Source organism: Halyomorpha halys, unplaced genomic scaffold (genome assembly GCF_000696795.3).
Source record: "Halyomorpha halys isolate HHAL.00 unplaced genomic scaffold, Hhal_1.1 Scaffold200.1, whole genome shotgun sequence".
Lineage (NCBI taxonomy): Eukaryota > Metazoa > Arthropoda > Insecta > Hemiptera > Pentatomidae > Halyomorpha > Halyomorpha halys.
Genome location: NW_027105652.1, coordinates 268,399 through 288,685, shown reverse-complemented (window position 1 = coordinate 288,685; position 20,287 = coordinate 268,399). Strand labels below are relative to the sequence as shown.

General features: G+C 30.8%; 1 protein-coding gene and 1 long non-coding RNA gene across 3 annotated transcripts in view; one reads left to right on the top strand and one right to left on the bottom strand.

Annotated features, from left to right (window-relative positions):
- Positions 1-15,258, top strand: part of LOC106679400 (uncharacterized) — a 50,299-nt gene extending 35,041 nt beyond the window's left edge. The window contains exons 7-9 of the mRNA XM_014418532.2: positions 3,207-3,483; positions 7,229-7,306; positions 11,098-15,258. Coding sequence (XP_014274018.1) covers positions 3,207-3,483; positions 7,229-7,306; positions 11,098-14,043 — 3,301 coding nt within the window. The 3' untranslated portion in view covers positions 14,044-15,258. The remainder of the gene's footprint in view (positions 1-3,206; positions 3,484-7,228; positions 7,307-11,097) is intronic.
- A 2,257-nt stretch (positions 15,259-17,515) lies between these two features.
- LOC106679402 (uncharacterized) overlaps positions 17,516-20,287 on the bottom strand; it is a 17,496-nt gene continuing 14,724 nt past the window's right edge. The window contains exons 3-4 of one of the 2 annotated variants that reach the window (XR_001342954.2): positions 19,814-19,915; positions 17,516-17,726 (exon numbers count right to left, since the gene is read on the bottom strand). This is a non-coding gene — a long non-coding RNA (uncharacterized lncRNA). The remainder of the gene's footprint in view (positions 17,727-19,813; positions 19,916-20,287) is intronic. The other variant, XR_001342955.2, reaches the window with a different exon arrangement.

Genomic DNA, 20,287 nt, shown 5'->3' with positions numbered 1-20,287 from the left:
GAAGTTATTATAAACAATGAAACTTGGTTAGTTTGCTTTTTGGATAAACAAAGCAATGGATTTTAACATGATACATAAAATAAAACATATTAAAACCATTTATACATCAAAATATACTATTTACTACAAAAGGAGCATATTACAATATATATATATATTGTAATATTTAAAATTCATTAAATGAAATTTTATATATTTTTTTACTTTATTCTCATATCCAAGGTATAGTTTTTGAATCACAAGGTCAAATAAAAAGAGTAAATATTAAATAAATATGAGAATTTTTATTTTTAATTTTATATATTATAGATTCATAATCTCAGGGCGAATTTCTAGGCACTAGAACACTTATCTTTAATAACACTTTTACTTAATTATATGTTGAGCAACACTAACCAATTTATGCTCTTCTATGATAATGGATGATTTTTTATGACTTCTTTTCAACGAACTAACACTCTTTAAACAAATCCTTGGTCCGCTAAAAGTTTTCACTCATCTCATCACTGGCATGTGTTGTTTGGCAATCCAAACAAAGAATCCCTTATTCTTGGGTGACTTGTCTAAGCAACAAATGAATAAAAAACCAAGCTCTCTTCCTTCCCCTTCTATAGGAGTTCGTTCTCAACATCTGCTCAACATGTCCGCGATTCAACAGAATTTTGAAAGGACATGCCCCACAATCTTGACTTTGAACGATATCTTTAGTAACTGGATATTTTACTGATAAAAACTGGTTAGCTTGCTTTTTGGTTTAACAAAGCAAATGAACAAATATTGAAATGATACATAAAAATAAAAAATATTTATACATAAAAATATATTATGTACATCTACTATCTCTTTACCCCTGTTAGACTCCAACTTCCTGTAGACGATCGTACCGATTTTGATTGCTCCCATCTTGTCTGGTGACCTAATCGTTGTGATATTACTCCTCCCATACTTGCTACTCTCAACTTTAAGCAATCTAGTGGTCTTCATCTTCCATACAATCTGCCACCTCTTTTCGTTTATGATGTCCTCCATATCTACTGGTCTTCCTTCATCCGAGCTCTCGTTAGACGAAGATTCTTTTCGTCTTCCTCCACCACATTCTGTTCTGTGCAGGGAAGTACTGTCAATAATTATTCCCTGACGTTTTAAATTTTCGAGCTCTTCCCAGATGTGGTGACATAATGTCTGTGGGTATCTCCTCTCTTTCACATATGTCACTTTGTCTTGTTTTTGTAAGATCTCATGTACCATCCTTCTGGTGGTCCCGAGCATGTCACCTTTAAAAAAAATATCTTCATATTCCCTCCTAAGGCTTCGTCTTCAGTCCTCTACCTGACTGATTGCTCCAAGCCGAGCGCCCGCGTTCTTTGACGCGTTGAAAATGACATTTTTAGATTTTACCTCCCAGCTTAATCTTCCATTTTCCTCTGATATTCCTAACCCAAGCTCCCACCTTCCCTAGCAGGTAATATCCCACAATTACTTAGTATTCCCTTGGCATACTTCCTACGATATGTACTGGCAAGTTCTCCCTACTAAATCCCCACTGCGTCAACCTTATCTCCACCACTCCCTCTACCTCAAAAGGGCTACCCAGGATGATTAATTTACTCTGACATCCCTGAATCTGGTGTGTCCTCTTTCCACCAGACACCTTTTTTTGGAACTGTGGAGACTCATTCCTCTCTCCAGTTCCTCGCCACCATCTACCTCTGTTCCCTTGTTTCCCTCCTCCTGTTTCCATTCTGTTCCCTTGACAACCTCGGTTCCCAGGCTCCTCAGCTTCTTCGGTTTACGACGTTCCTGATGCTTCTGTAGATTCTCTTGATGATCTACTCAACCTCTGGTTGCTTCTCCGCATCTGTTGGGCGTTGATCTCCATTGGTTCATCCCACTCCACATATCTTCTTCAATATATGTATGGGCATTGTATGGCTATGTGCCCCTCATTTCCGCATTCAAAGCATCTTGTGTGTGGACATTGGGCCACTAAGTGTCCTACTCTCCCGCAACCATGCCACATGCGGTCCTCTCGCCAACCATTGTTTCTGGGTTTGGCTTGGCTCCTTTTATTTTCACGGTTACTAGCTCTCTTATATGATCTCTGTGTTCTCTCATTCTCCAAGGATTGGGTATCTTTCTTGGCCGTTGATATTCTATCCGGGTCCACCCCGGCTCTTCTATTTCCATTCGGGCCTCCATCTCTCTAGCACTTGTATCTATGAATTCTTGAGCAATTTCCAGAAATAAGCGCTCTCTTGGAAATGCCTCCTTTTTCCCCAGCTCTTTTGCCAACTTTAGTACCATGGATAAGGATTTCATCCGACCTGGATTGATTCCATCATCCCACTGGGTTTATCTGCGATTCTGTTGTAGCGTGCCAGGAGTTCCGTAGCTTATTGCCCACTAGACTGCCTCGGTTTCTTCATTTTTCTGATCATCATGAATATGTCCTCCTCCAAATGCCTTCTTTAATTTTTCCTTGATAACTCTCCAAAGGGTCTCTTCGTCTGCTTGAATCTGATTGAGGATGCTCCTCTTTATTCTGCAGTACTTTGATCCACTCTAGTGTTGTTGTGTGTGCTTCTGCAAGAGATACTAGAAGAAACTCTGGGGATGGAGGGTTCCCCTCTGTGGTAGGTGCATTCCTGACCACATTTTGATTCAATGCTTCCAGGTTCAAAACCGCTTGTTTAACGATCCCGTTGCCATTAGCAGCCATTATTTACAAAAAAAAAGTGAGAGAGAGAAAAAAAATTGAAGATGATAAAACAACAACAAAAAATTACTCCTGTATCTAAAGTTCCTGGGTTTCAGCACCAGTTAAATGCTAGAACTGAAGACTTAAGAAAAGAATCTTGGTTGCTACTCAAACATTGACTTTTATTGAGTCAAACTCGTCTATATATATACATTTTGATCAGCTGATGTCCTGATATATATATATATATATATATATAAATAAATAAAATAAAATAATCCTTTGTTTAAGTTTTTAAAATATTTTTTATAAAGTTTTGAGGTTTGAGATGACTTCCAAAATCTTTCTCCCTAATTAAAAATTACATTAAGATTCTTGGAGTGTTAATGTAAAAAACTTATTTTTTATGATCCTTTGTTTTATTTATTAATTTTTTATTATTCATTAATATAAAAGGATTTGAGTAAACATTTATCAATATGAAAATGTTCTTGTTTTATTTTTCCAGTCGAGTAGTTAGAGGTCTTCCTTCAACAAAACATTCAGAAATATCCTTTGTTCGTGCAATGTTAGTGTTTAAGCTTTGGATACAGATAAGTAAAGATGCTGATGAGAGAGAGAAAATTTTAAAATTAGCTTCCCATCTGGCCAAACCTCCAGAGGAACTAATAAAAGAGCCTTCTAAATTGGCAAAGGATATATTGCCATGTAATTTCCATAAATGTTTTATGGATTTAACAACTTATATAGTTGGGACCCCATTGCCTTTACGTAGAAAAATCAAGGTAACTAATATTTTTTTAATAGTAATTGTTAAATATTTTATGAAGTTCCAACTTTATTAAGTCATTAATTTTATTTACGTGTTTTCTTTCCATAATTGTTTCAATCAATATTTTTATACAGGAAACATTAATAGAATATTTTAATGTAGGAAAAATTAATAATCCCTTAATAACAGAATAAGTGGATGAAACTCTTTATTTCAAAAGAACTGAAAAAAGAAAGAACTTAACAATGATTTTATTTTGTATTGGGTTGTAAAATAAGTTCATAGCGTTTTCAATATTTCAATTTAATTCTCTCTGTGTTTACTTGGTCAATAATGCTTACATATTCTAAAAAAAGGATTAGTTAAGGTGCTTTTATGAATCAGTTTCAACTGAGATTCCTCATCTTTAGGTGGTATCTTGCTTGCTCAAAATGGAAGAAAAAAAATTCATTTTCGTCATTTAATGATTTTTTTATACCTGAAAAGGAAAATCTGCTGCACAGACAGTTAACAAAATTTGTAGTGTGTATGGTGATGATGCCTTAGGAGAAAGCACCATCTGTAAGTGGTTTGCTCAGTTCAAAAACGAAAATTTTGACGTGGAAAACGCAAAGCGCTCAGGTCGTCAATTGTTGATGATGACCAAATTGAAGGATTGGTCACTGACAGCCGTCACTCTTCTACACGGGATATTGCTTAACCTATCTTATGCAAGTGTCTCAAATCATTTGTGTCTCATAATTGCAAAGGCATTGTTTTCTATCACGATAACGCCCATCCTCAAGAGTCTTTGCAGACTCGTAAAAATTACTGGAGTTTGAGTGGGATGTGGTCCCCCACCCACCCTATTCACCAGACCTTGCCCCAATAGATTTTCACTTATTTCGGGCCTGTCAAAACTCTCTTAACGAGAAACACTTTAACTTAGTGGGTCATATATGATTGATTAAAAATATTTAGAAGAATCTGAAGTTGTTATTGAAATCACTAGTAAAAAAGGTTACAAACTTATTTTACAACCTAATATTTTACTCTAGCACTAGAATTTGTGTACTAAGCAAATATTTTCTGTATCTTTTCTTTTCTATTCCAATTCTTTACACTTTATTTATATGACAGGAGAGGATTTAACCATAACCTAACAGTAGATTGTGGTTAAATCCTCTCTTTATTACACTTTATGGACTTTAAAAAGAAAATCAAAATCTGTACCACTACAACCCATAAAGGGTAAGGGGTTCAGTACTTTGTAAGGAAGTACTGTTACTAGACCAATGGTTGTGCAAGGAGATGATTTGGTCAGAATCACGCTTGAACGCCAGATTTTTACCCAATTAAGAGTATCCAATTTATGAGGCTGGGTGGACCCTAGGAGGGCTCCAGAACCCACAGGGGTGACTCACCGCTACAGTGTTACAGAAAATAATTTTCTACCCAGCTGTATTCAAACCTGGGTCCTTGGAGTTAGTAGCATCATGCCTTACCAATGTGCCACTGTGTTCCCTTAGGGACTTCTAGGATTTCCTAATCCTGTAAAAATACTCTTTTTCTTTTTGATTATTTCATAAATGGTTACTGAGTAGTAAAATACTGCTAATGAATTGTTTCATAATTCTTTGAATATATATACATACCGGGCATTCTCCAATTTTGGTGCTATTTCAGTTATATAGCTCTTTTTGAATGCTCGACCATCTAAATGTGAATGATTTTATTTTTCTATTTTTATTCTATTTGAGGACATTTTCTTCTCACTTTAAGTTTCTAAGGATTAATTGTAGTCTAATTAGTTGCTCGTTTTGTCATATTCTAGCCCTGCCATAAAATTGAGGCTGAGACTTTACATGTCAATGGTACTAGTTTCTTTTGTAGTAAACCCATAAAAAATGACTGTAATATTTTCACCACTTTCTCAAGTATTGGTATAAAATATTAGTTGAATTTTTGATAGAACATACTATCACTATAACACTTTTTATTTTAGTCACACGGTTTTCAGTCATTTCCCAGTCTGTAAAATAATAAAATAAAATTCCTACCAATATACCCTCACAAAGGAAATTTTCATGCTGAAAGGTGATCAGGATACACTAGAAGGAAGCAGAAAGAAAACATTTGATATTTTCTTCTTTAATCTCTTCACTCAGTTTCAGATGTTTGAGAGAATGAAAAATGTCTGAATATTTTTATTGGTGGTTCCTCCCTAGAACTCAACAAAATCAATACTGAAAAGACTTAAATTTTGTATATTACTTAACTATGCAAAATTTAAAAAACTCTTTATGGATATGCTTATCTTTTTTTTTGAGATGTCTCTCTTGAATGTAAAGATGATAAGTTTATCAATTAATTAATTAACATTAATTTATTAACCTAGGCAGTCATTCCCTAACTTCAATGGAAATTTTCAAGAAGTTAGGGAGTGATCAGGATAGCAATGGAGAAACAAATATTTCATTTTCTTTCATAACAGGAAGATGTTCCTGGTGAGGTAAAAATAGCTCAAGTAGTAAATAAACTAGTTATTGAACCAACTTTCGGTAATTTGTTAAGTATAAAATTGCTACTAAAAAATCAGATGGAAGAATGAAGGATTAAAGGCGGAGTGGGAATCATTGTTAATACAATAACAAGCTCATTCTTTTGAACTTTTTAATTATCAGCCGAAGCCACCAGTTAATACAATTCCAAGAACATTTGTCATGTATGTCATGTATTTTTACAAATTGCCTTATTGGTAATTTAAAATTATAAATTCAATGTGGAAAAAATAATAAAATAAATAAATACTGGCATAAATAATATGAGAAATTTAGCACAAGCATTAAATGAAATTTAGTAAAAGCATTAAACATTAATCAAAATTGTAGAATCGTGCCCAAAATGAGTAAAACATGCAATTTTGTGCAAAACAACTTAAAAACCTGTGTTTATGTGGAGAAACTGCGAAATGTGAAATTTAGTGTACTATAAAATTAGTGTTATTTGATGAATGTCTTTTCTATGATTCGAATTTCTCTCAAGGTTTGGCAGAATTTGTAGATCCTAACAAAAGATGCAATAACATGAAAATCCGGTCTCTAGTTATCATAGTAGATGTGATTATAGTGAAGAAATGAGGATGCTTCAAGTGTTTTTGAACCGAAGAAGTTTTTTTTAGGGTGTCTAACTATGTTTTTTGTTGAAATTCATTTTTGATCAAATAGTATTGAATAATTATAAGTATTGACTTATAAGACTTATAAGTATTGAGTAATTATTTTCTGTTAAAATTAAAACAGCAATTAGGTGCTCTATTTCATTTTATCATTCCTTAGTCGTATATGTTACCTCTCCCCCCCAAAAAAAATATTTTTTTATATATCGATATCACAAATACTATTATATTAAGTGTGTGCCTACTACAGGATATTATCAAGGTACATTCCCTGATGGCAATTGGAAAAAAAAAATAGAATCAATTGACTTTGATTTTCAAAATATTTTGATGAATAAATAGCACTAAGTTTGGAAATTAATCAGTCCATATACATATTTTCTTGAATGTCACTGTCATATTTTTTTGTTGAAAGTCAACGTAAATATTTACTTAAATATTGTTTTTGAAATTCAACACCAATGAATCCTAAATCTGTAATATATATAGTATTTTGTTGACACTTTTCGTAAAATAAAAAAAACAAAACAAAATGAAACATTCATATTAACACTTTTAATATATATGCTTATAATTTGTTTTGTATTTTCTTATGCTCTAGACATTTTTGGAAAGAACGAGAGTAATAGACAAATATCCTCCTAAAGAATCTCTTTCTGAATCAAATGATACCATGCAAGTATGTTTAATTTTAATATTTTGAGTTGTTTTCTTCCTAAGTGTTTACCTTAAAAAATAAAATTCTTAAGACTTATGATAAATGAATGTTATATGTATTTTACAATATAAAAGCATTATTGTTGAAAATGTTACAAGTGTCACACAGATAAAATAAAAAAAAATTACAATGAATGAACATCAAAATATGAAATTGAGAATTAAAAGCTATTTGTCAAAAACAAAAGATAAGATAGACATGATAGAGAAATTGGTAGGTAGATATGATTGATTAACTAAAATGTGAAAATTGTGACAAAATATGTTGAAGAAACGTCCAAAAAACTAAAATCATCATAAACTAGAATCAATAACCTAACCATCTAGGTATGTAATTGAATTGTTTATTTCCATAAGTGTACTTTTTAAAAGTATTTTTGAAGTTAGATTAATATGTAACGTATGTTATCAAAATATGAAAAAAACAGATGACTAAAACTAGAACTTTTATATATGCATGGCTAACCATTATAATGTAATGAAATGAAATTGAAATCAATCTTTATTCTGGGACACTTGGTTCCCTAAAAATAACAATCAGCTTGTTAATAACAGCCATCAATAAAACAGCTTTTGTCTGGCTACATTAACATAATTAATTAATTAGTACATTTTTAACATAATTAAATAAATCTATTACAATATTTATATCAAGTAAAATATGAACCAAAATACGTATTTACCCAGGCTTATATTGTATTCTATTATTCAGAAGTTCACGGAAGTTTGATAGTCAAGGAGATGGATGTATAACTGGTGTTTAAATGATGTTAAGGCGGAAGAGTTCCAAAATGAATTAGCTCGACAGCAAAGAATTTTTCAAAGGAAGCAGTTCTATGGAAGGGATATACAAATCAGTAGGTTGGGATCTTTTGATTCATTGGCTGTGATAGTCTAGATGTTTGGAAAGGCAGTATTAGAATAAACGTCCCAATCATGGTTGTAGATGATGACAGAATCATACTCTTTGGAGTTCATTCTTGCGTTGATCTAGGACTTATTAAACGAATCAACGCGATCACTGTTTCTGTACAAGATTTTATGTAGGATAAACAAGATGTCTTCATTGGTCTTGGTTATTTCCCGGATACATAAGTTAAAACTAACTAGTTATGCTACTCCCAAGGCAAAGTCGGCTCATAGAGTGCCTTTTAAAATAAAAAATAAATTAAAAACCTGCTTTGATAATTTGGTACAAGCAAACATAATAGAGCAAGTTGGTGAGCTTTGGAAGTGGATAAATAATTTTGTGATTGTTGAAAAGCCTGATACTTCTTTCCAGTTATTCATCAACTCCCAACACTTTAATAAATACTTAGTTAGAGATTACTATAAAATCCCTTTGTTGGAGGAAATTTTGAAGTTTAAAACTTGCAAAGAAAAGTCACTTCTGTCTTTTTGATTTAAAACACAGATTTCAATAAACTGCCTAGGTGAAGCATCCAGTAAATTATGCTCCTTTAGTACATTAATATTAAAGTATTTGAGAGTCCCTTAAGGTTTATTTACCTGAATATTTTTAAAAATTAACCTATAATTATTTTTGTCAGTTGAACTTATGTAATAGTTAATACGAGGGGAAGGAGGAAGTGTAGAGGAAGGGGAATAGAGAGGGAGGGGGAAGGGGAGAGAGATATTCTTTAATCTTGAACTGCTGAAAAAGGTACTACAAGAGTTTAAAAAGTTTGTGACATTAGAATGTCAGGTCAGTAAAAAAATGTTTCACCTTACCTTGGATATATTAGGGTGATTTTTTGAAGATGGGTTTCATGAAGCATATTCGAAATTCCTCTCCTGCACAGTGGCAGAACAACCAACCTTACATCATAATGAATTATTCCATTTTCTACTGCAATACTATTTTTAATTTTAATATAATGTCTTGGATCTCCACAAAATTTTAAAGATTTTGGCCATCCGGTATTATATCTAAAAATTTGACTTAAAATTGGGTTTGAATTTGTTTCAGCTTTTAAATTTACAAGTTGAGGCACAGTACAATAAAAAAAACCACTTGTGTTTTGTTTATTTTTTTTATGACCTTTCGAGCCATTCCCAACGAAGGGTTATCTTGAGGTAACCAACCTTATGGAACATGAGGAAAAAAACATGAAAATCCAATATGAATCTGTTATACCATTTATTTTCAATATATTGGTTGATCCAGTGTACTTTGACCTGTACTGCCTATAATATAATAATGCTGAGTAAAATTGCTAGGAAGTTATTTTATTCCACTTAGTGTATGATTATCATATTAATAAATATTTATTAAATTTATTTAAGGTGACTGTAAATTTGTTAAAATTTAAGGCAAAATTATTTTACCAACTTTCATTTAATAAACAAAATCTTTTATGTTTTGGCTGCGTAGGATTATTGACATGATAGGCCTTCCTGAGGATGGTGTGTTAGCTAAAATTTAGAACATCTTGTTAATTAGTTAAAATTGGTGAAATGATTTTACCTTTAAATTTAAACATACTAATGAAGTATTTTTTTCTTAAAAACATCTTTTATTCTTACTATTTTTACAATTACATACTTTGGATTTTTCATGTCTACAGATTTTTAGACGTGTCTCCAATGTAAATTACAAATTCAGACTTAAGTTTGTTAACCAAGTTAAGTTTGCCTATCTATCATGTATATTTTATCTTTATTTTTTTTTACAAATAATTTTGTATTTTATGATGTTACAATTTAATATTATGATGTAAAATATTTTTTTTTATATTATCTGCGAGGCCTGGCACATATTGTATTTTGAAATATTGTGGTTCTTTCCAATTTTCCATGCCTCTTTATCATTTTGATCATTGTCTATGCTAAAACCCTTTGTATTATTATCTCTTAAAAAACTTTATGATTTTGAAAAATACAATATGTGGCAGAACTCACCGATGAAATTTAAAAAAAACTTTTTCCATCCATTTATCATTTGATTCCATTATTTATTATTCCAGGTTCAGCTAAGAAAAAAAAAGTATTATAATTTATTTCTTATATTCATTAGATAGTTCTGATGCTATAGTTTTGTGGTAAAATTACTTTTTATCTTAAGGTTAATCCTTAAGTGGAAGGGATACAAGGGATGATAGTTGAGAAGGTATAGTACAGTGCAAATTATCGCCACATAGTAGTGCTGAGATAAGAGTGACAATTACATCCCATTTTCGTGTATCGTTTTGTGTTCACTTGCGTCTTTCAATGTTTGCAATTAAATTTTAATTTCCATATTACTTTAGTTCACAAAATTGAAATGATACTTTTAGGTAATTAAATATTATAGTAACAATATTGGTTAAAATAAGACAAAAAAAAGATGTTTTAAAATATTTTTTAATGTATTTTTTCCTTCATTAGTAGTCCTTTAACAGAATATTTTAATCCAAAAGTTGTACTTAATGTATAAAAAATAATTCCAGCCTTTATGAAATTAAAGAGATTAAAGCTCCTTTAAATAAAAATGATTTCAAGTTTTTAAAAATCTCCTCGCTTTTAATAACTCAATATCATCTCCCCTCTATGCCATCTTCTATTGAGGTGCATATGTTTTTATTTGTTCTCCTTTTCCAGCTTATTGTTATTTGTGTCACAGTTCATTAGAAAGAGGCATAATTTATCTGTCTGTAATATTTGGTGATTTAATTATAGAAGAAATAATTTTAAATTGATGTCTTCTTAAATAACTATCTATAACTGTGAGCTTCCATCAAAGATTACTTTATTTTGTGCGAATTAATGTTTTAGGAACAGATAACAGAAGAAAAGGCTGATGTTAAGGCTTTAGAAGAAATACAGTCAGGCTTGCAGAAAATCATAATTTTGGAAAACAAAAATAAACAATTCATCAAATCTTTAAAAAATAAACATTATAAGTATGCCCCTTTTGAAGAACTAAGTGAAAGGGTCCCATTTTCCTTTGAATGTCTCAGATTAAGTAAAAAAGATGCATCTAATCAAACAATCCCTGAACAAAATGAAGAATTTCCACGTTCTCATTCAAAGATGTATGAATGTATGGATGAATTAGTTAAGCACCTTGATGAGATCAGGAATATGAAACCAGTTCAAAATCAAGAAATTGATTTTACTCCAGCAGATAAGGAAAAAACAATCACATCAGTTAGTGATCCGAATGCAAACATTCAAAACAATGATGGAGCAGCGGTGGAAGTCATCAGAATAGATAAAAAAAAAAGAAGTAAGGAAAATATGGAAGACGACAAGGTTTCTGCAATATCTGTAAGGCCTACTGCCAGTATTTCAAATCGTGTTGAAAATGTATCCTCTAAAGACATTGCTGAATGGCACATCCCTATGGGACACTGTCAGTCCAAAGTAAACCCCTGCAATCCATTTGTATCAACCTACAGATTGCAAATGGCTTCAGGCCTCACCAATGAAGGATCAGCCGGAATCAATCAAACTGATCCTGAACTTCCCTCTATGACTCCTACTTTATCGTCAGGTGAAGAGACTCTATCAAGCATTAACGATGAACAACACAACCCTTATGCTGACTTAGTCAGATCAACTAACTGTTTGCTGGAAGCAAACAGTTCTTTGCCGCCTCCTCTTAGTAATCGTCATTCAGAACCTAGTGTAACTAATAGTTCTCCTAGTACATTGTTTAATAGACAAGCAATTCTGAGAAGTAGTTATGTCAATGATACAATTCCAGATTGTAGGGAAGATAACCTATTTGTCAGAGATACCACAATTAAGTATTATCCACCTATGTCTAAAAATAATTCAAATCAGGTTCATAATATGAACTCAAAAGAGTATTTAAAACACAGGAATTTCCCAATGCAACAACCATATCCAATGATTATTAACCAGTATAATAGCAGGCCTCATTATTCTCAAGCCAATAACTCATTTTCTTTTTATGATGATGATACCATTGCAAAGTCTGGTCCACGAGTCATGAGAGCCCAAAGTGGATGTCCAAACATAGGAGATTGTAATTCTTTAATGCCAAATAGTGTTCGATCAAAGCATCCACTGCCTTTTTATTTATCTTCTGGAAACATTGCTGAACCAACACCCCGTGCTAATCAAACCAGGAGAGGTAGAGGCTGCAGAAATACTTCACTTGCACAACATTCTTACAGAAAGCAGTCTCCTGATACACCAGCTAATATTCCAATCAACACTAATTCTATTTCTAATTATCAAACTGTGCAAAACTGGCCTAACGTTTCTAATTTAAGTTCTCAAGTTGTGTCAGGACCTCCTGTCCCTATCCCCAATATTGTTCAAAATGATCCAAACCTTACAAACATAAGATTACCTCCTTATTCTTCAATTAGAAGGAAAAACAATGGGTTTGATCAAGCTTTATCTATTACAGATTCTTCGTCCAGTAACTTGCCAGCTAATACAACTCCAAATTGTTTTCCTAGTACAAATACTCCAATAGCTGTAGTTACTAGTTCTCAAAATTTTTCACCAGTAAGTAATAATTCATTTAGTTCACCTGTCATTAATAGTTCTTTACTATCCACAAATATTTTGCACTATGGACCAGTTACTAGTGCCTCAACTTCATGTTCAGTTCTAAGAACATCAGAAACTAATTCAGAAGATATGGGGTGGAACAATTATACAACAAATGAAAAAGACCCTATTTTCATGCCATTGGAATCATACTATTTATATATATTTTCTGCCCTGGATAAACCTATTGATATGCTTACACACCAAAACGATATTGGATTTTCGGAATATAATTTTGAGAAAATGCCTATCCCTCTAGAACCTTTTAAAGATACCTTGGCTTCTGTTGAGAAAGCCAATTATACAACTGGCACCATTGATAGAATTGTTGCATTACTATCTCAAACAAACAAAAATTTTGTAAATAAGAAAAATATGGTTCCGCCTCAATTATTAAAAGTTAACAATACTGATATAAACATGGGTAAATTTAATATTTCTCAGGAAAAGAGAAAGAAACATGAAGTTACTCTTTATAATGATTATTTAGCATTTGTTTATCAAGAAAAAGTTAGAAATTTTTGTTTGGAACCTAATGACTTATCAAATGACTTAATGACTAAAACATATCCAATAACTAGGTGTTATTGCTTACAGTGTTCTATTAATAGAATGGTGTTGGATATTAATTATGTGATTCTTAGAAGCTTTAGACTTTATCAGATATGCCATTCATCTGTTCATCATAAAGAAAATGAAAAAAATCGACCTTCGAAGGTAGCTGTGATCTCTAAAAGATCCTTAGATAAGAGCATTGAAGAAAGGGATTCACCTCTTCCCTTGAAAAAACGAGTTACTTCAACACCTCCAAATGAAAGTAGATCTATCAATGATAGTGAGGTTTCATACCCCTCCACACCTATGATCAGCATTGCGGAACTTGAACTCTTGAAAGATATTCCAACAAACATGATAGAACATAAAACTGACTCAGCTAATGTCAGTATCAGTGGCACTTCTAGTACCATTCCAAACAGTATAACTGAAAATGAACCATCTGAAACGAGTAAAAATATTTTCACTAATAATCCAGTTCCTGAGGTTGCTACTTATCGCATCTTAGAAAGTAGTGAATCCAAAATTATATTAACTAGTAAAAATTATAACTCACTGCCAAGAAAACCATCGATAAAATCTTCCAGTAAAAAGTCTGCTGGAAGACCCCGCAAAAATGTAAAGAAAGACAGCTGAAAATATTGAGTTATATACATGTTTTGAATTAAATACCAGTTATATAAAATTAAATCATCTTTAACATAGTTATAGTTGGCATGAGATATTAATTGAATTATTTGGGAAAAGGCATTAATTATACTGATTTTATAAATTCTTTACAGAAAAAAACATGTACTGAAGAGAATGAAAAACAATTACTATAATACAGTTACTGAATTTTCTTATTCCTATTATTTTCTTTTTTTTTTTTTACAAGTTTTTGAATTTTTGAAACCATGCCATGCAGCTCATTAAGTACTAGCTAACTGATATTATGATTTTATATAGTGGATGAAAATCTGTGTTTTCAAGCTTTGATGATGTAGGCATTTTAATTTATTAAAATATACTCTTTGTCCTTTACATGTTGCTTAAAATGGGATTAAGGAATGAACTTTTTTGTATATTGACTCTTCTAGATTAAGTCTCTTAATCCAAGCATTTAAACTGCATCCGTAATAAGTACCAAAATCAAAATATATTAATTATTAGTTTCATGTCTCTATAGTGTACCTTTTATGTTTAAATATTCCTTGTATGAAAACGTTTACCACTAATGCATCAACTTTTTTTTATTTTATGCTCACAATCAAAACTGGCCATTTAAGACATATCAATTGGAGCTAACCTTAAGTGGTTTCACAAAGATTAAATATGCTTCATGATAAAGGTATGTAATTGATAAACAGATTAAGAGTGGTGGTATGCGAGTCAAGTAAAAGCCAGATATTTGTGATTTTAGTAATTAACTGTGATTTAAGTAAACTCTTGTGACTGATATTGTTTTCTCTTTATATTACATTTAATTTTTTTTTAAGAAGTTCCTATTTTGCTTACTGGTAGTTTTATGTATAAAATATTTAATTATAATTATGAATAACCCAATGATAGGATTTTATACTTATATTTTTATATATTTCTTATGAATTAAATTTTAAATAGTTTGTAATTTATATTTAGTAATTATATTATAAAGTGACATTTTCCTATGCTTAAAGTAACTTTTTGTAGTTTTGTTGTGATAACTGAATGAATTGTATGTTAGTATATTTTTTTATTTTATTTTTAACTCATGTTATGTATGATGAAGCATTTGTATTTCTATGGTTGAATCTGTGTTGTCATTGATCTTGTACTCCTGATTTACTACTACTATTACTTTTACTGAAGTAAAATATATTTTAAACTAGATTTGTGTTTTACTTTACTACAGGCATTTTTTCTGTTAAATTACCCATCTTTAAAGAGTGATGTTTTCTCAGCTTCCTAGATCCTATTGTTTCATTTTTTTATACTTCCTAAGTTTCCACTCTGTTTTTTTTTATTATTTACATAAAATCTCCAGTTTATAAAAATCAAAAGGCTTTCAGCCTAAAGGGAATTTATTTATAACAAATTAAAAAAGAAAATTAAAATTTGAGGTTCCAGTTTACGAATTTTAGAGCTTAGAACAAAACACAGAGTCTTCACTATTGACTAACTTGGCCATGTTCCTCGAGAAGTGAACTACCCATGTTTCATGTATCAACACAAGTGAACAAGATAATATTTTTCTTAAATCCCATTTTATCCTTTATATTTATATTTATAAATCCCATGCTTGTGCTGATTTCTTTTATTTTTAACAAAAATTATACAGTCGACTTTACTAATGAATTAATTTTTTCTTTGACATTCCCCCACTGCAAGTAATAAGACATTAGTTCTCACCTGCTGTTACTATACTAGTAATTCCCTTTCTTACAACCACCTTTATTCCTTATTCGATCCTTTAGACCATGTTTCATTGCTGTAGGAGACTACAATACATATAACGTTATATGGTAGTGAGTTTATGTGGATAATCTTATATAAGAAGAATTAAATATTTATGATTTTAAATTTTAAAAAATAGGCTTTTAACTTATAATTAATGAATGACCTGGCCAGAATAGCCTGCAAAAGTAACTCTAAATTTAATGTGAGGAAGAAATTATAATTGAAGATGTCCTTGAGGATGGCTAAAATGGCCGAAACGTTGGACTGGTGTAAAATAAAAAGTGTTGAGACAAAAAAGGATACAAGTTTTTGATTTATTTAATAAATAATTACCTTGCCTCAAGAAATTGAAATAATATAATTAAAACAGAACTTAATTAAAAAATACAAAATTTAATTAACCAAACAGAAAATTTACGACGACTGACAAATCATTATGGACGATCACCTTATGTTGTGGATGTTGTTTTGTATGCATTGGAGTGTGGAATGTAATGCTTGGGAGTCTTTCTTGATGTTGATCGAGTCTACCACCCGAAACTGCTTTACAAGATCCATGAATTCCTATCTCCTACATACTTTCTCATTATCTGTTCCTATATCACAGACAGATTATTCAAAGTAAATCATAATAGTACTTATTAATCCCTCTTTCCTCAGTCTGCTGGTGTATATCAAGGTTGTATTCTTAGTTCTATCCTTTACACAATTTACACAGCTGACATCCCAATACTGCCCTCACCACTTATACTGATGATACATGTTCTTTCAGTAAATAATGATCTATCCAGTATATCCCAAACTCTCCAATCTCACATCACATCTGTTGTAGAATGATGTCAAAACTGTTGATTAAAATAAATTTGACTTAATTACCTTTACCCTTCATCGTAAACCTATGATTTGCTGTCCTGCAGTATCCTTTAACAATATTCCACTTATACCTGTCGAACAGATCCGCTACCTAAGACTAGATCTAGACAAAGACTTGGAATCCCCATACAATACTGAAAACACAGGAAACCACTCATCGATTCTGACCATTTCAACACTTATTGGACAAACGGTCTAAACTTCCTATTAATTACAAAAGACTCAATCAAATGACATACATACAGACATGTAAATAAGGCCTATTTGGATGTACGGTATTGAGCTTTGGGGCTCCAATAAACCATCAAATTTCTCTTGTATTTAATCCTTTCAATCCAAAATTCTTAACTCTCGTTGTTTTATTACAAAAAATCATCCAGAAAGACCTGAATGTTTCTTATGTGGCCAATCCAGCTGGAACCAGATATCAATCCTTCCATTCTAACCACCCAAACCTGCTAGTTTCTAACCTTGCTTTTTATTCTTGTCATGACAATCCTCCAAGGAGCCTAAAAAGAAGATGGCTTGAGAACTTCTAATGCAGAAATGTGTTGAAGTGCTGCAGTTTTAGTAGTTTCTAGTACTTTTCATAAAGTAGTTTCTCCACAAATCTGTATTATACCTTTGTAACAATAATATCACATTAACTAGATTTATTTGTATGTAATATAGCTGTAAATATCAATAAATGGAAAAGAAACTGTATTTAAAGTGTTTTTCTTGAAATTTCTCATTTATCTTGCTTTCTTTTTAATATTTACATTTTTATCTTTGTTAATTCTTTATTTCGAACCAAAAAAAAAAAATATTCCTTTGAAAATGTTTACTAAATAATATTATTGTCCCTAAATATGTTTGTTTATATTCTAATTAATAACCTTTTCAACATGAACCTTTTAACCTTTTAGTCTGCCTTTAACATTAACATTTTGGAGGAAAATTCTAGTGAAATATCAGTAATCTGGATCCTGCTCTGCCGGAAGGACTACTGTTCACAGTCACCTGAAGTAATGTTTAAGTTTAAAAAACTAGAAAAAAAAAGAATGATATTAATTATAAAAATACATATTTCAGAAAATATACCATATGACTGATTATGTGCCATGATCATAAATTAAATACTTATTAATAAAATCGGATTTATATTTAAGATATCAAAACAAATTATTTTAATTTTCAATTTTGTTACCATTAAATTATCATTTAAAATAATTGTAATCGTAAAAGTAGTGGACTATGTTATTCTTGATAAAATAAAAAAATAAGCAATATAAGTATGAGAGGAAAAAATTGGAATTACAAAAAAAAAAAATGTTCACTTATGTTGATCTATGAAACAGACAAAAATATAAGAATAATTAAAATATTTATACATCATTTACAATAATATCTTTAGATGAGGTTATGAGATCCAACATTCATAAGTTCAGGGTTATTAAGTAAATATATTCTAAATTTGACCATGCTAAGGCTTAGTAATGTCGAAAAAACAAAATTCTTAAGTTCAATTATTATAAAATATCAAAACATGACGATCCTTGATATAATATAATATAGCAGATGGTGAAATTAGCATTCCTCAAAATTGAGTGCAAAAATTTAGTTCTGGCCTAATTTTCCATTACCCTCTATTAAGCCATTCTGGAAATACATTTTAAGGTAGTTAGTTATATATAATTTTGAATTAAAATGTTCTATTATATGAGTCATTGGAAAAATATTCATTGATTTTTAAGGAAATAATGATATTTTGAATTGATGTGTGTTGCTTTATTATTCTAATTTAATTTAATGATTATTATTTTTTTTATGTAGAAGGTGAGTTAAAATTCAAAGATTTCTAGGTTTTGGAGTGAATGATAGTTTCAATAATTTCATAATCTTCATAAAAAGATGAAGACAGATTTCACACCCAATTAATGGATGAAAAATAAAATTTAAAGAATATTAATAAATAAAAAATGTACATGTATATATAAAAAGGCATGTACTTAATTCAAGTAGAATTATTATAGTAGTTGAATTTACTACTATAATAATTCTACAATAATATAATAGCTACCAAAGTCAGAAATTCTGATAAACTGAAAGGTAATGGATGATAAGAGTTATGACCATTTCCCAATAGAAATTCCCTCTAGAGGAGAAAAAAATCCCAGTTGTAATTTAAAACGAACGGTTGGGAATCGGTGACCTCCGGTACTTTTCGGGATGAAGAGTGTTATCAAAATTGTTAATTATATACGAGTATCAAAATATTATATCATATAATATACGATATCAAAATCAAAATCATATGATATACGATATCAAAATTGTTAATTATATACGAGTAGAAGAATTGAACCACAGAAAATTTAAAAGCCTTTTGGAACAACTGGAAAGTGAGTATAACGATACTACTTTACCTTCTTCGGTGCAATGGCTTAGTAGAGGAAAATTATTTTCCTTTACGCCATGAAATAAAATGAAAACGAATGAAATATTGTTTTTAGAGCAAAATAATAAAATGTATTCTGAATTACAAGATGACGGATGGTGGTGTTTTTTAGCCTTTCTGATATTCCAGAAAAACTAAATAGATTCAGTCGCAGTTTACGGGGTGAAAACGACATAGTATCACAAATGGCAAATAAAGCATTTTGTTTTGAAGAAAAGTTATTTATCATGAAGAAATACAGAATAGATGGCTAAAAAATTTTCTATCTATGATAAAGGCTACTGAGGACCATATCGAAATCTCCAAAGAAAAATACACCACAATTTTAAATTATATAACTGCACTGATGGTCGAATTTAAAAAAGGTTCCATAATCTAAAGAAGAAAAATTAAAAAAAATGTTTGTTACTTGTAGAAAATTCATAGGATTTTGAAACAACTACAATGTTAGAACTGGTTACAGTTATTCGATGAGTTCATCGATTTTAAAAACGAAACCATCCTAGAAGCTCTTGTTTCAAGAAAAAAAGAGATAAAAGGAAATATATGGAATTTCGGAGCTTGGTTCCCCAAAACTACCCAAATTCTATTACTATTCTTTGGGTCTACATATGTGTGCGAATCGTCTTTTTCTAAAATGAAATACACAAAGAAAGTTTACCAAAACAAACTTACAGGCTCTCGTATGGATGATGTAATAAGGCAGATCTTAACAAAGTGCTGGAAAAGTCTTCACCATATCAAAAATCTCATTAAACTTTTGAACTGCGTTTTGACCTGTAAGATCAATAAATGGAGCTGTATGAATATATAAATTAATCTTTTAGTACCTTAATTACTATATCTGAGATCAAACAGTATTAAAAACATTATAAAGTATGGTAAAGAAGAGCTACTTTTATACCGTTTTACTTACCGAAAACAGAAGTGCAAACTTTGCTGTTATAAATGGCTGAATTGTACATACTGATGGATGAGCTTGTTGTAAGGCCTAATAGCAGCATTTTATATATATGGATTTGTAAAGAAGATAATCAGTGCTTATAACTTAATATAAGTCATTTAATAAAAGGCTTAAAAAAAGATATTAAGGCTAAATGTACCGATTTTTAGTAAGATTTTTTTTCAAGAGATGGCAGCACTTTCGGG